The following is a 13547-nucleotide window of genomic DNA, read 5'->3' as shown; positions in this document are numbered from 1 at the left end:
AGGGCTTTCATCGGCATCGGGAATGGCGTCCAACTAGGATTCGTCCTTGCGGCAAAGGTGAAGATGGCCAGAGGCGGTTACGACTTGTCCCGGAGGGTTGTGGCTTCTTCTGGCCAGCTGAGGCTAGCTACGGCCTGTTGTGGCTAGCTGCGGCTGGCTACAAGTGGCTATGGTTGGCCAAAGGCTGGCTATGGCTAGCCGGGCATGGCAGCGACTGGCTAAGATGTGCCTACTGCTGTCAAACACAGCAAGGGTTAGTGAAGAAAGCGTCCGGCAAGACGGTGGGGCCTTCCTGCAGGTCTAAAGGAGAGGTAGGTCTCGGTCTCGTATTGTGCGGCGTAAATCGGGCAGGCGAGAACATGTCCATGGCGTAGAGCTTGATTTTAGAAAAATGTGGGAACTGGTTTCACATTTTTCTGAGGTCGTATGAATTTGTTATGACTTTCCGAAGATTAAATCCATTTCTGAAAAAAAATAAAGGCTGATTATTTCAGGGCTGACACGTGTCACACTGTGACTGGTTCACGTGGCATGAAGGGACTTGGAGTGGTGTACTAGCTGGTGAAGTGGTCGGAGAGGTCGCCGCGGTGGTCGGAGAGATCGCGGAGGTGGTTGGAGTGGTCGCCGAGGTCCCCGACGCTGGCGTGGTCTCATTTTTGGCATGACGTCAGCAGGACGTCATCTACGTCATCAGCTACTGACAGGTGGAACCAGGGCTCTTGGGTCACTGTCATGTGGGTCCGGTCAACGGTCAACACTGACCAGTCAATGGTCATCCGGTTTGGGTCCCGACTGGGCCTTGGTGGGTCTGGACAGGGCTGGATTTGGGCCGGGCCGGCCCGGACATGTGTCGCGCGGGGAGGCCATCCACGTGGCTCATCTGGGCTCCATACGGGCTCGGTTCTAGGCTATGGGCGTGAGCGTGGCTCACGGTAGACCAAGATGCGCTGGTCCATGGACCTAAGGCAGGGTCCATGGTGGACCAAGTCCACTTCTTCGTTTCTCTTTCCCGGCTCATGGTAGAATGGGTTCGCAATGCCATGACAGGTTCCTCCTTTCCCCTTCTCTGTTCTCTCATGGCAGGGCTCTCGCCGGCGGCGAGCTCGTACGCCAGCGCAAGGCGGCGGCACCGCAAGGCTAAAGATGGGTTCTACGGGTTCGCGGGATCGCAGCGAGGGCGTTGGTGGACTAAGGACGAGGCCAAGGGTTTCGGTGGCCAGTGCGTGCGAAGCAGTGGCGCGGGACGGTGGTGACGGGCGATACAGCTGCGGCGGCAGGGCAGTTGCGGGCTCCAGAGAGGCTACGGGGAGGCTCGACAGCATCCCGGCATGTGCGACCGAGGGCAGGAAGGTGGCGGCTGTGTCCCCGGGCGCCATCGGCCCGGTAAGGCAGGGCCTTGGCCGTGTACGTAGGTGCGTGCGTGCGGGTGTCTAGGGGGCTCGCGGTCGTAGAGGTGGGCTGCCAGCGCCGGTGCAGCTCAGAGCAGAGCATGACATCGCGGATGGCATCGGCGTCGCAGCCATGGTGCACACGGTGACGGTGAGCAGGGGGCGGTGCGTGGGCTCACCGTCGGTGTCGAAGGCGAAGGGATGGCGGTGCAGTGGCGAGGTGCCGCAGTGGCGATTCGAGGTCGTGCTGTGCCGAGCCGCTACGTCGACGTAGTCGTAAGGGCGACGGCACAAGCTCCGGCTCCGGTGGGCTGCGACGGTGGGCTCCGGCCTTGCTGGTAGTCGCCAAAGGGTGGGAGGTGCTCGCGGTGGCGGCGTGCTCGACGACGTCTGTGCGGCTCCGGCGTGGCGTGATTCGGAGCAGCGTGGCGAAGGTGGCTCCGGGCAGTCATTCCGGCAGCGCGGTGGGCGACGTCGTGGCCTAGGACATCGAGACGCGTTCGCGGGGTTGCTGCTTGACGCAGAGGAGGGGCAGAGCACGACGAGGCATGGCAGGACGTCATGGCAAGGGCACGGTCTCTGGTGTCGTGAGCAGCACGACGTGTAGGGGCTCGCGAGCGCAGATCGGCCTGGAGCAGAGGACGATGGAGCGGCTTGGCATGGCACCGGCAGTTCTGCGGGCTCGGGGCGAGGTGGCCAGCGTGGCGAGGCGCTGCGGACTCCAGCTCATCGGGCAGTGTGGGCAGAGGTAGGCGAGGAGCAGCGGTGGCGGCTAAAGAGAGTGGGTGAGGGAGGCGGTTGTGGCGCTATTTAAGGGCGTGGACGGCTAGGGTTCCTGAGGTGCCGTCCATCCTCGACGTCCGTGCTAGGGAGAGGGACACGCGGCGCGAATCACGGGCACCTGAGCCAAGGGGCGCGGTCGGGACGCGGGTGCAGGGGCGCGTGCCTTGCCACTCGAGCGGCGGCGGCGCCTGGGAGCATCTGCTCGCTAGGGCTTAGGGTTGGGGCAGCTTGCGGCTGGGCCAGCAGGCTCGAGCTCGTGGGCCTATGGGGTGCGAGACGGGCCGAGGTTGTTGGGCTGCTGCTGCTTCCCGCGTGGGCCGAAGGCAGGAGGCCAGGCTGGGCCTCGTGGCTTGCGGGCCTGTGCGCGTGGTTGGGGCCGGAGAAGAAGAAGGGAACTGGGCCGACTGGATGAGAAGGTGGTGGGCTGGGCCAAAGGGAAGGAGACGGTGGGCTTGGAGGAATAAAAGGAAAAGGATTTTTCCTTTTATTGATTCAAGGAATTTGAAATGAATTTAAAAGGGTTTGAGAGGAATATCCACGGAGAATTGAAAAGGGAAATAAAAGCAAAAGGTTTTCCTTATTTAACACAAATGAATTTTGGGAGAGATGCAAAAGAGATGGGAGTAATTCAAGAAGGCTTGGAGGGGAATGCTACATATTTGTGCACTCTGAACAAAACACTAAACCAACTAAAGAACTCTAGCAAACACCTACAAGCAATTCTATATGAGTGCAACAATTTATTTATAAATTGTCCTTAGTTTGACCTAGCAACTACATGCTTCACACATTGGCTCAAAAATTTTAAAAAGTTCGTATTTTTGGCTTCTCCAAAAACCCAGTTTGTTACACCGACAACCCCAATGTACTGGACAACATCGTCATCCCTCTTATGCCTATAGGTGAGACTATTTTGTATCAAAGGTCTACTCCATCCCTCCCAAAAAGGGTGCAACTATTGGATTCGTGCTAGTGAAAATTGCTACAGATTGATCAAATTTATAGTTCATAGTGTTACCATTTATGTTTCCAAATAAATTTATTATGCAAATATATTATCTGATTAATTTAATGGTAACTATTTTTTTTATCTTAAATGTTAAAATATTGTTGCTATCCTACAGGGGAGACGACCCACGAGGTTCACGATGCCAAAGACGCCAATGCTGTAGAGAACATCACCGACCCTTCTATGCCTTCATCGGTAGCAGGTGCTACTACAGGTGAGACTATTTTGTATCAAAGGTCTACTCCATCCCTCCCAAAAAGGGTGCAACTATGGGATTAATGCTAGTGAAAATTTCTACGGATTGATCAAATTTATAGTTCATAATGTTACCATTTATGTTTCCAAATAAATTTATTATGCAAATATATTATCTGACTAATTTAATGGTAACTATTTTGTATCATAAATGTTAAACTATTGTTGCTATCCTACAGGGGAGACGACCCATGAGGTTCACGATGCCGATCAGGGACGGAGCTCAGTAGAGGCGAAACTGGGCTCCGGCCCCCGCTTGCCTTCGCAAAATCATGAAGGACTAGTAGTAGCATGCTGATGAAGACTAAAGTAGGTAAAGACTAGTAGTATCTAGGAAGGGGCAGCAGAGAGCAAGAGACGTAGGAGTAGGCAATACTGTAGTGTTTAGCATTGAATTAAACCCCCCTTGATATTGGGACACGCTCCGCCACTGATGCCGATGACGCCAATGTCGTAGAGAACATCAACGACCCACCTATCCCTTCATCGGCAACAGGTGCTTCGGATGGTCCCTTAGATGCGTAGTCACCATAGATGACGCGAGAGTTAGGGGGTGAGATGGAAGTATGGATGTTATGATCACTTTTGATGTGGAAGACTTGTTATTTCGCTTTTGCATATGAGACTTGTTATTTGGCTTCTACTTATGAGAACCATTATGTATGACTATTTATGGATTGACTGTCATCTTTAGTTCTTGCTAGTTGTGCTTGTTCCGAGTAACGGATCACATCTGGACAAAGCAACCAACCACGGCCGAGGAATAGGTGTCTATCTTTTTTTCCATCAAGAGACCATTCCTGAGAAGTCCGGACAGCTCGTCGCTGTAAATGCAAAAACAAGGACCAAGGGACAGTCCGCCCACAACAAATGCGAGAGTCTTGTGTTTCACGTGTTTGGGGACTAAACATTCGTGGAAGACGTGTGTAGGTATAGGTTTTGTGGCTAGTAGTACAAAGTAACAAGTTTAACCATAAACCAACCACGACGGAGGAATAGGTGCCTAATTTTTTATGCCGTCAAAGGACAGTCCAGCCACATGATAATTGACTAGGACGGACCATTCATGTTATGTCCGACCACCTCTTTACCTGTGGCATGAAAAAACCAAGAGCAGAAGGACAGTCCGGCCATATTTGTTTGACATGGGCCGGACTTTTCTTCTTTCTCTGAACCGGCCAAGGCGGAGGTTCTAGTTCGCGCAAGTGATAGTTGGTTTCAATGCGAACCTGCCACTAGAGTTTACAATTTATGTGTCCATAGTTCTTATAGGAATAGGAAGAGGAAAGACACTATGGTGTAGCCCGCAACCTTATGTAGAAGCACACGACTTCATGTTAGAGGTTTATGAGTTTGCCGTTTCTAGCACATGACTACGTGTTAGAGGCAAACATCCTGTGCACGATATGATGAAGCACGTACACTGCTATGGCATTGTGAACTATAGACTCAATCACTAGTAGAGAACAGACCTTTGATCCTCGGTTAAAATGGGCTCTAGTCCCGGTATTTTTTGCGCCCGAGACTAGAGAGACCTTTAGTCTCGGTTGGTGGATCCAACCGGGACTAAAGGTCCCTGCCCAACGGCTACTGCGCTAGACAGAGGTGGCAGTGACCTTTAGTCCTGGTTGGAGCCACCAACCGGGACTAAAGGTAGACTTTTACTCCCGGTTGGTGGCTCCAACCGGGAGTAAAGGTCTACTCCCGGGCCGTGGCTGCGCCGGGGGTTGGAAAGTTACCTTTAGTCTCGGTTGGAACCATCAACCGGGACTAAAGGTCCCCCTTTATATCCCGACCGTCTCTTTCTTCCTCCCCGAGCCCGAGGAGGCCCGAGCTCAGCACATTTTGAAGCTCACTGCACTAGTGTTCTTGCTTCTTCCCTCCATTGTTCCTCCATCCATTCTTCGATTCCTCCGTCGATTTCTTCGATTCCTCCGTCGATTCTTCAGTTGTAAAGGTTACCAATCTCATACTCTCATTTTTCATCATTGGCTTATCTCATATTGTTCACTATATATATATATTGTTTTTATGGTGTTTTTTTATTTGTAAACAATTTGAGCTCAAAATAACTTATAGTTTGCATATTTGGATGAAGAAAGCTTAAAGTAGGTATTTAAAATTAGTATTCACTTTTTATTTCTAGCATGCATAGCACACTTCATTGTTTAGAGATATAGATAATTTTATAGTTTCTTAATTTTATTTGTTTATAAAATAAGAAATTTATAGTGTATTAAAAAATGAGTATAGAGAGTAGATGGCAACTGCTTCCGGGTCCTCGGCCTCTCATGGGTTTCCAAAGCGACTTAGGCCGGGCCTCCCTCTCATTCCATGCGGCAAGTGTCGTGATGAGACGAAGATTGTGATGGAGTACCGAGTGAAGAAGGATGGTCCCAACAATGATCGTATCTTCTGCAAGTGTCCGGATCGCAATGTGAGTTATTTTATCGTATTTTATGATTATGGTTAGTTTATACCTATTTTCATGATGGTTGTGATTAAAGTTCTAATTTTTTGTTTTAATTTCAGTGGGATGGCAGTGGACGATGTTCAGGCTTCTACTGGGAGGAAGAGTATGTTGAACTCGTGCAAAAATATCATTCACGACAGGTAGATACGGCGGCTAATGAGGCAGTGATCCAGCTGAAGAAGCCCAAAGATGTTGCACAATCGGGGGATCTGTCTGTTTTAGTTGAGATTGGTCGTGAAATTCTTGTGCTCCTGAAATGTATTTTAGCTTTAGTTCTTTTAGTGGTAGTTGGGATTGTCTGCATTGTAGCGATGCTTTCATAAATTTGTACCTTTTGTGGTGGCACGCATGTTGTATAAATAATTAATTATGATCTAGGTTTTAATATGGTATTTATGTCATGTAATGCAGATGAGCCGGCATTGGATGTACAATGCTGATCGCCGCTCCCAAGAGTTCATTGACGGCGTGCATTCTTTGTTACGTGCGGCCGAGGTAAACAAACACGACGGTTTCATGTGCTGCCCATGTGCCATATGTAAGAATACGGTGGAATATCCTTGCTCAAGGACTCTTCATTCACACTTGTTCAAATCGGGTTTCATGCCAAACTATATTTGTTGGACGAAGCACGAAGAAATCGGCGTTGTAATGGAAGAAGGTGAAGAACAATGGGACGACAATGATATTATTCCCGATGGTGCGTGCTTCAATGATACTGCAATGGGAGAAGCTGAAGAAGAGGTAGCCGCAGAAGATGAGTCTGCTGATGATCTTTGTCAGGTCATTCGTGATGCATAAAGAGAATGTGAAAGTGAAAAGGAGAAGATCAAGTTCGAGCGGATGCTAGAAGATCACAAGAAATTGCTGTACCCAACTTGTGATGCAGGGCAGAAAAAGTTGGGAACCACACTAGAATTGCTGCAATGGAAGGCAAAGAATGGTGTATCTGACAAGGGATTTGGAGAGTTACTAAAAATCCAAAAGAAGATGCTTCCGAAGGACAATGAATTGCCCGCCACTACCTATGAAGCAAAATAAGTTGTCTGTCCTATGGGGCTAGAAATCGAGAAGATACATGCATGTCCTAATGACTGCATCCTCTACCATGGCAAAGAGTACGAGAAATTGGATGCATGCCCGGTATGCCATGCATCGCGGTATAAGATCAGGCGAGATGACCCTGGTGATGTTGAGGGCGAACGTTCGCGGAAGAAAATCCCTACCAAGGTTATGTGGTATGCTCCTATAATACCACGCTTGAAACGTCTGTTCAGAAACAAAGAACATGCAAAATTGTTGCGATGGCACAAAGAAGACCGTAAGGTAGACAATATGTTGAGACACCCTGCTGATGGGTCCCAGTGGAGAGCAATCGACAGAGAATTCCTGGAGTTTGCAAATGACGCAAGAAACTTAAGGTTTGCTTTAAGTACAGATGGTATCAATCCTTTGGAGAGCAGAACAGTAGTCATAGCACTTGGCCTATTACTCTAAGTATCTACAACCTTCCTCCTTGGTTATGCATGAAGCGGAAGTTCATTATGATGCATGTGCTCATCCAAGGCCCGAAGCAACCTGGCAATGACATCGATGTGTACCTGAGACCATTTATTGACGAACTTCTCATTTTGTGGAATAAAGAAGGTGTACGTGTGTGGGATGAGTACAAACAGGAACACTTTGATCTGCGAGCATTGTTGTTCATAACAATCAATGATTGGCCTGCTCTAAGTAATCTTTCAGGACAGTCAAACAAGGGATATAATGCATGCACACACTTCTTCGGTGATATTAGAGGTGTATTCTTGAAAAAATGTCGAAAGGTCGTGTACCTTGGCCATCGTCGATTTCTTCCTGCAAATCACCCCGTAAGAAAGAAAGGCAGGCATTTTAAAGGGAAGACAGACCACCTGACCAAGCCTCGCAACCGAACCGGTGAGGATGTACTCGATATGGTTAATGATGTGAAAGTCGTCTTTAGAAAAGGACATGGCAGCCAACCTGTTCCGAACGACGCTAACGGTCACGCACCCATGTGGAAGAAGTCCATATTTTGGGAGCTACCCTATTGGTAAGTCCTAGAGGTCCGCAGCTCGATCGACGTGATGCACCTGATGAAGAATCTTTGTGTGAACCTGCTAGGCTTCATGGGTGTGTATGGAAAGCCTAAGGACACATTTGAAGCACGATAGGACCTGCGTTGTTTGAGAGAAAGAGACAACCTGCATCCAGAGAAGACAGATGATGGATGCCATTACTTACGTCCTGCCAGCTACACTCTAAGCAAAGAGGAGAAGGAAATCATGTTTGAATGCTTAAACAACATCAAGGTACCATCTGGATTCTCCTCGAATATAAAGGGTATTATAAATATGCCAGAGAAGAAATACTGTAACTTAAAGTCCCATGACTGTCACGTTCTCATGACGCAATTCCTTCCTGTTGCATTAAGATGAATTCTACCTCTAAATATACGTCTAGCCACCGTGAAGCTATGTGCATTCCTCAATGCAATTTCTCAGAAGGCAATTGATCCAACTGATCTAGCTAAACTACAGAATGATGTGGTTCAATGTCTCGTCAGCTTTGAGTTGGTGTTCCCTCCTTCCTTCTTTGATATCATGACACACCTCCTAGTTCACCTAGTCAAGGAGATTTTCATTCTCGGTCCTGTGTTCCTACACAACATGTTCCCCTTAGAGAGATTTATGGGAGTCCTAAAGAAATATGTTCACAACTGTGCTCGCCTAGAAGGAAGCATCGCCAAGGGCTATGGAACAGAAGAGTTCATTGAGTTCTGTGTTGACTTTATTCCCAACCTTGACTCGATTGGTGTTCCTAAATCGAGACATGAGGGGAGACTAAGCGGAAAGGGGACACTAGGGAGGAAAACATATATTGGTACGAAGGATGATTATTTCAATAAAGCGCACTACACAGTTCTACAGAACTCCTCTTTGGTAGATCCGTATATTGACACACACAAGGATCTCTTACGATCCGAGTTTCCAGGGAAGACTGAAGCTTAGATTACGCGTAAGCACATGGAAACTTTCGGCGGTTGGTTGCAAAAAAAATGTCAAGGTGATGAGAGCATCCATGAGCAACTGTATTTATTGGCTATGCAACCATCATGGCATATCGTCACATACAAAGGGTACTAGATAAATGGGAACATATTCTACACAGTAGCCCAAGATAAAAGGAGTACCAACCAAAACAGTGGTGTCCGCATAGATGCCACAGACCCGAATGGGAATAAGCAGACATATTATGGCCACATAGATGAAATATGGGAACTAGAATATGCACCTACTTTGAAGATCCCATTGTTCAAGTGCCAATGGGTCAAGGTGACCGGAGGCGGGGTAACAGTAGACAACGAGTATGGAATGACAATAGTAGACCTTAGTAATATTGGGTACAAAGACGAACCATTCGTCCTTGCCAAGGATGTGAATCATGTGTTCTATGTCAATGATATGTCTACCAAACCAAAAAGAGGAAAAAACGATAATGACTCAACCAAAGAGCCAAAGCGCCACATAGTTCTTTCAGGGAAAAGATTCATCGTGGGAATTGAGGACAAGTCGGACATGTCAGAAGATTATGAAAAGGATGACCGAATTCCGCCCTTCAAAGTGAACAAAGACCCTAGCATATTGGTAAATGATGAGGACACTCCATGGTTACAACGCGATCATAACCAAGGGACATACGTAAAGAAGAAGTTCACTGTTGTGCCCACTTGATGATATAGTGATTTAATGTAGTGTGTGTTTGAGATATTATATAATAATTGTGAATTCAGATGTTTATTATGTCGTGTTTCAAATTAAATCAATGTTTGATTTGGTGGGATTTCTCTCTCAAAAAGTTAAATTAGGATATTGAGTGATGAAAAATTAAAATATTAACGTTAAAATGATGTGAAAACAAATTTCCTGTCCAAAACCAATAGTTTTAATAATTTTAATTAAACACTACATTTTTGCATTAACGTAATAATAAATATTAGTTACATTATGTTTTATAATTATAACAAAAAATAAAAAAAAGTTAGGTTATAGATTTTTCCTATGTGCAATAAAGAAAAAGAAAATCCATATTTTTAACAAAATAATTTTATGCCTTTTATTTAATTTACTATGTATTTAACAAGACTATTGCATTTCTATTAAAAAAATTTGCTCAAAACATGCGGGAAATGAAACTGCAGCCCACCTTTACTCCCGGGTGGGACGCCCACCCGGGAGTAAAGGTGGGCTGCAGTTTCGTGGCCCGCCAAAAAAAACCTTTGCTCCCGGTGCGTGTTACCAACCGAGAGTAAAGGTATACCTTTACTCCTGGTTGGTAACACACACCGGGAGTAAAGGACCTTTACTCCCGGCTGGTGGCTGGCACCGGGAGTAAATCTCCCTGGTATATAAGCGCCAGTGCCTGACGCAGATCGATCCCCTCCTCTTCTTCCTCGTCGAACAGCCGCACTTTCTCTCTTCTTCCTCGCGCCGCCGCCGGTCGCCACCCCACCTCGAACATCGATGCTGCCGCACACCGATCGCCACCCCACCCGGCGACGGTCGCCCGGCCCCCGCGCATCAGCCCGCCGCCGTGACACCGGAGCCCGCGCCTCGCCTCGTGCGGCCACCGACGACCTTGCGCCGATGACCTCGTGCGGCCCTCCACCGCGCATGCCCACGCGACCCCGTCGATCTGCCTCTGCATTCGTGAGGTGAGTTCTCTCGGCTTTCTCTCTCCTCCAGCGCGTGCCGCTGCTCGGGTCCCACGCCGATCCCCGCGTCGACACCGCCGGTCTCCACGAAGCGGAACATGAGCGTGGGCTTCCATCCCCAGGCCCACAGGAAGGTGCGCTCGAGCAGGTTGAGCCAGTGCTGGTCCAGCGCGGCCACAATGTCGTGGTCAGCCAGCCAGGACTTGTGCTCGTAGTAGGCGGCGACGTGCGCGACGGCGGCGTCCACGAGCGGCGCCAGCGCGTCGCTCCGGCGCCGGGGCGGGAGCGCGAGCCCCGCCGTGAGGTCGGCCACGATCTGCTCCTCCCGGCCCACCCAGGCATCGTAGAACGCCTCCATGTCGTCGGAGTAGTACATGCCGCCGGTGGGAGGGGGAGGACTTGGGCGGTGCTCTTGAGGCGAGCGCGGCTGTGGCGGCATCTTTGTGGGGCGCGACCGCGCGAGCATAAATGGTGCTCGGTTTCTTTGCGTTTAAGGATCTCGAGGACAGAGCTTCCTGGGGGGAGCCGCGAGGAGAGGTGAGAATTCTGCGGTGGCACGTCACCGAGTCAGGCAGAGGCTGACCAATTCGCAGTTGGTCGGTGCCGCGTGGCCTTCCAGCTCGCTGGCGCTGGGGTTGCCGGGTTGGTGTTGGTGATTCCCCACGTAGCAATAGCAACAAAACCAACGGAGCCACATGCCCACACCTGTGGCCCTCCACCGCACTAACACCGACACCGCCGCAGCCCGGCCTGCCTCACGTCGTCGTCGTCAGCACGCCGGCCACCGCGCCGACATGGCCCGACCCGCTTTGCTGCGCCGACCACCGCCCCGGCCCACTCTGCGCCGATGTCGAGACCACGCCGCTCGTCTTGCCGTACGTCCTTGTCCTCGATCGTGATCCATATGTTTTCATCATTTGTATTCATATGCATGTATATATACGTCACGGAGCATCGCCGCCCTCGTTCGCCCATGCGTTTCTATGTATACGGCGGAGCACCGCTGCCCTCGTTCGCCCTAGGGTTTAGGGTTTATACAGCAGAGCACCGCCGCCCTCGTTCGCCCTAGGGTTTAGGGCTTATACGGCGGAGCACTGCCACCCTCGTTTGCCCTAGGGTTTAGGGTTTATACGGCGGAGCACCACCGCCCTCGTTCACCCATGTGTACAAACATATATACGGCGGAGCGGAGCACTGCCACTCTCGTCACACCGCCCTCTCTCGTGGCCTAGTCGATCAACATTCGTATTTTCGTTATCGTTAACGCTAAACAATCACACTAGGGCGAATTGCGTCGGTGACTAGGGCGAACCGCGTTGTTGATGTCACCAACGTGGTTCGCCCTAGTCACCGACGCAATTCGCCCTCGGCCGTTTATGTATAGCCCTAATTCGCCCTAGTACCGATGCAGTTCGCCCTAGTGTGGCGAATTGCGTCCGTGACCGAGGGGCAAGATTTAATAATGCATATTGTTCGTAGATTTTACGCATGTAAGCAAAGATTTGATGTACTATATATTGGTTTTGTTTTTTGAAGCTAGATGGCCGACCCGAGAAACATGGATGAGGAGGAGTTGATGATGAATTTGATCAACACTGGCACTCAAGTTGCCGGCGATGATGGTGCTAAAAATAATGTGCAAGAGGATGCAGATGATGGGAGTCAGTACTTAGCTCTTGAAAAAAATGAGCAACAACATATTGGCCAAGTATATATTTTTTATTATTAGCTATATATATTATCATATGTCTTATGTGTGTCATGACATTAAAAATAATGTTTATGTTTTGTAGCCCTCTGGATTGACATCAACAACTACAACAAAGAGTAAAAATGTTCGAGGTCCCAAAAAGCCATTGGAGGGCCGCTTCATCATCTCGGAGTTCAATGTGGATACAGGCGAACCAGGAGGGGGCAAATAAAACTAAATTCGTGCACCACTGTGGTTACCTTGTACGAGACCGGCTCCCGATCAGTACCAGCGAATGGAAGAAGAAGACCAATGCTCCTCATATCAGTTTTGTCTCCGATCGTGACAAGACATTAATTTGGAATGATGTCTTGGAACATTTCACGCCCCAAACAGATGGTTATGATGATATAATAGATGGTGATGAATTGAAGGAGCGAGTTAGGGATTGGGCAATGAAGAAGATGGCCACCCAGTTTCAGACTTGGAAGAAACACCTATACACGACGTATGTCAAGAAGAACATAGCACCAGATTTCACTGTCCCAGGCCCGATCTCAAAGCAGAGGCCCTATTGGGATGAGTTTGTACAGTACAAGACGTCGGAAGAGGGTGTGAGTCGAGTGATAAAGAACCAACGTAATGCCCAACAGAAGACATACCACCATAACTTGGGATCAGGTGGCTACCCGATTGCCATTAAGAAGTGGAACAAAATGGAAGCAGACCTTCTTGCCAAGGGTATCACACCAGAATCACTCGAGTGGGGAGAGCGTGCAAAGAATTGGTTTTTCGCTCATGGGGGAACACTGGACCAGGAGACAGGGAAGTGCATTTATGGCGCAAGACTGCAAGAAGCAGCAGAAAGATTGTTTTATGCTCAGAGAGCTACTACTAGTGGTGCGCTCAGGCCCAATAGAGAGAAGGATGAACTGACATACGCCATCAGGACTATTGAACATGGTGGCCGAACTAGAGGCAAAGGAAGTGTCTTGTGGGAGCATGGATTCCCTCAGGACAGACCTTCCTACAGAAGCCGCCAGAGAAAGAAGAAAGAAGAGGCACAGCGGCTCTAGAGGTTGGAGGAAGCGGTGCGTGAAGCACTGGAGCGGGAAAAAAACCTTGAAGCGAGAATGCAGGAGGAAATTAGAAGGCAAGTGCAAATAGCAGTGAGTGCAAGCAAGCAGGCATCAGAGCCAGGAATCAACATTAGC

General features: G+C 49.1%; 1 protein-coding gene across 1 annotated transcript; it reads right to left on the bottom strand.

Annotated features, from left to right (window-relative positions):
- Positions 1 to 10509: 10509 nt before the first annotated feature.
- LOC136479962 (protein DOG1-like 4) lies at positions 10510 to 11019 on the bottom strand. The gene has a single exon (XM_066477656.1). The coding sequence runs from the start codon at positions 11017 to 11019 to the stop codon at positions 10510 to 10512; it is 510 nt and encodes a 169-aa protein (XP_066333753.1).
- Between the last annotated feature and the right edge of the window lie 2528 nt (positions 11020 to 13547).

This window comes from Miscanthus floridulus, chromosome 9 (assembly GCF_019320115.1).
Source record: "Miscanthus floridulus cultivar M001 chromosome 9, ASM1932011v1, whole genome shotgun sequence".
Taxonomy (NCBI): domain Eukaryota; kingdom Viridiplantae; phylum Streptophyta; class Magnoliopsida; order Poales; family Poaceae; genus Miscanthus; species Miscanthus floridulus.
Note: the sequence above shows the minus strand (reverse complement) of the source record. Positions and strands in the feature narration are given on the sequence as shown.

What these genes read in the sequence shown, in the direction of transcription:
- LOC136479962 (XM_066477656.1), bottom strand. Translation starts at nt 11,019, where the DNA reads ATGTACTACTCCGACGACATGGAGGCGTTCTACGATGCCTGGGTGGGC.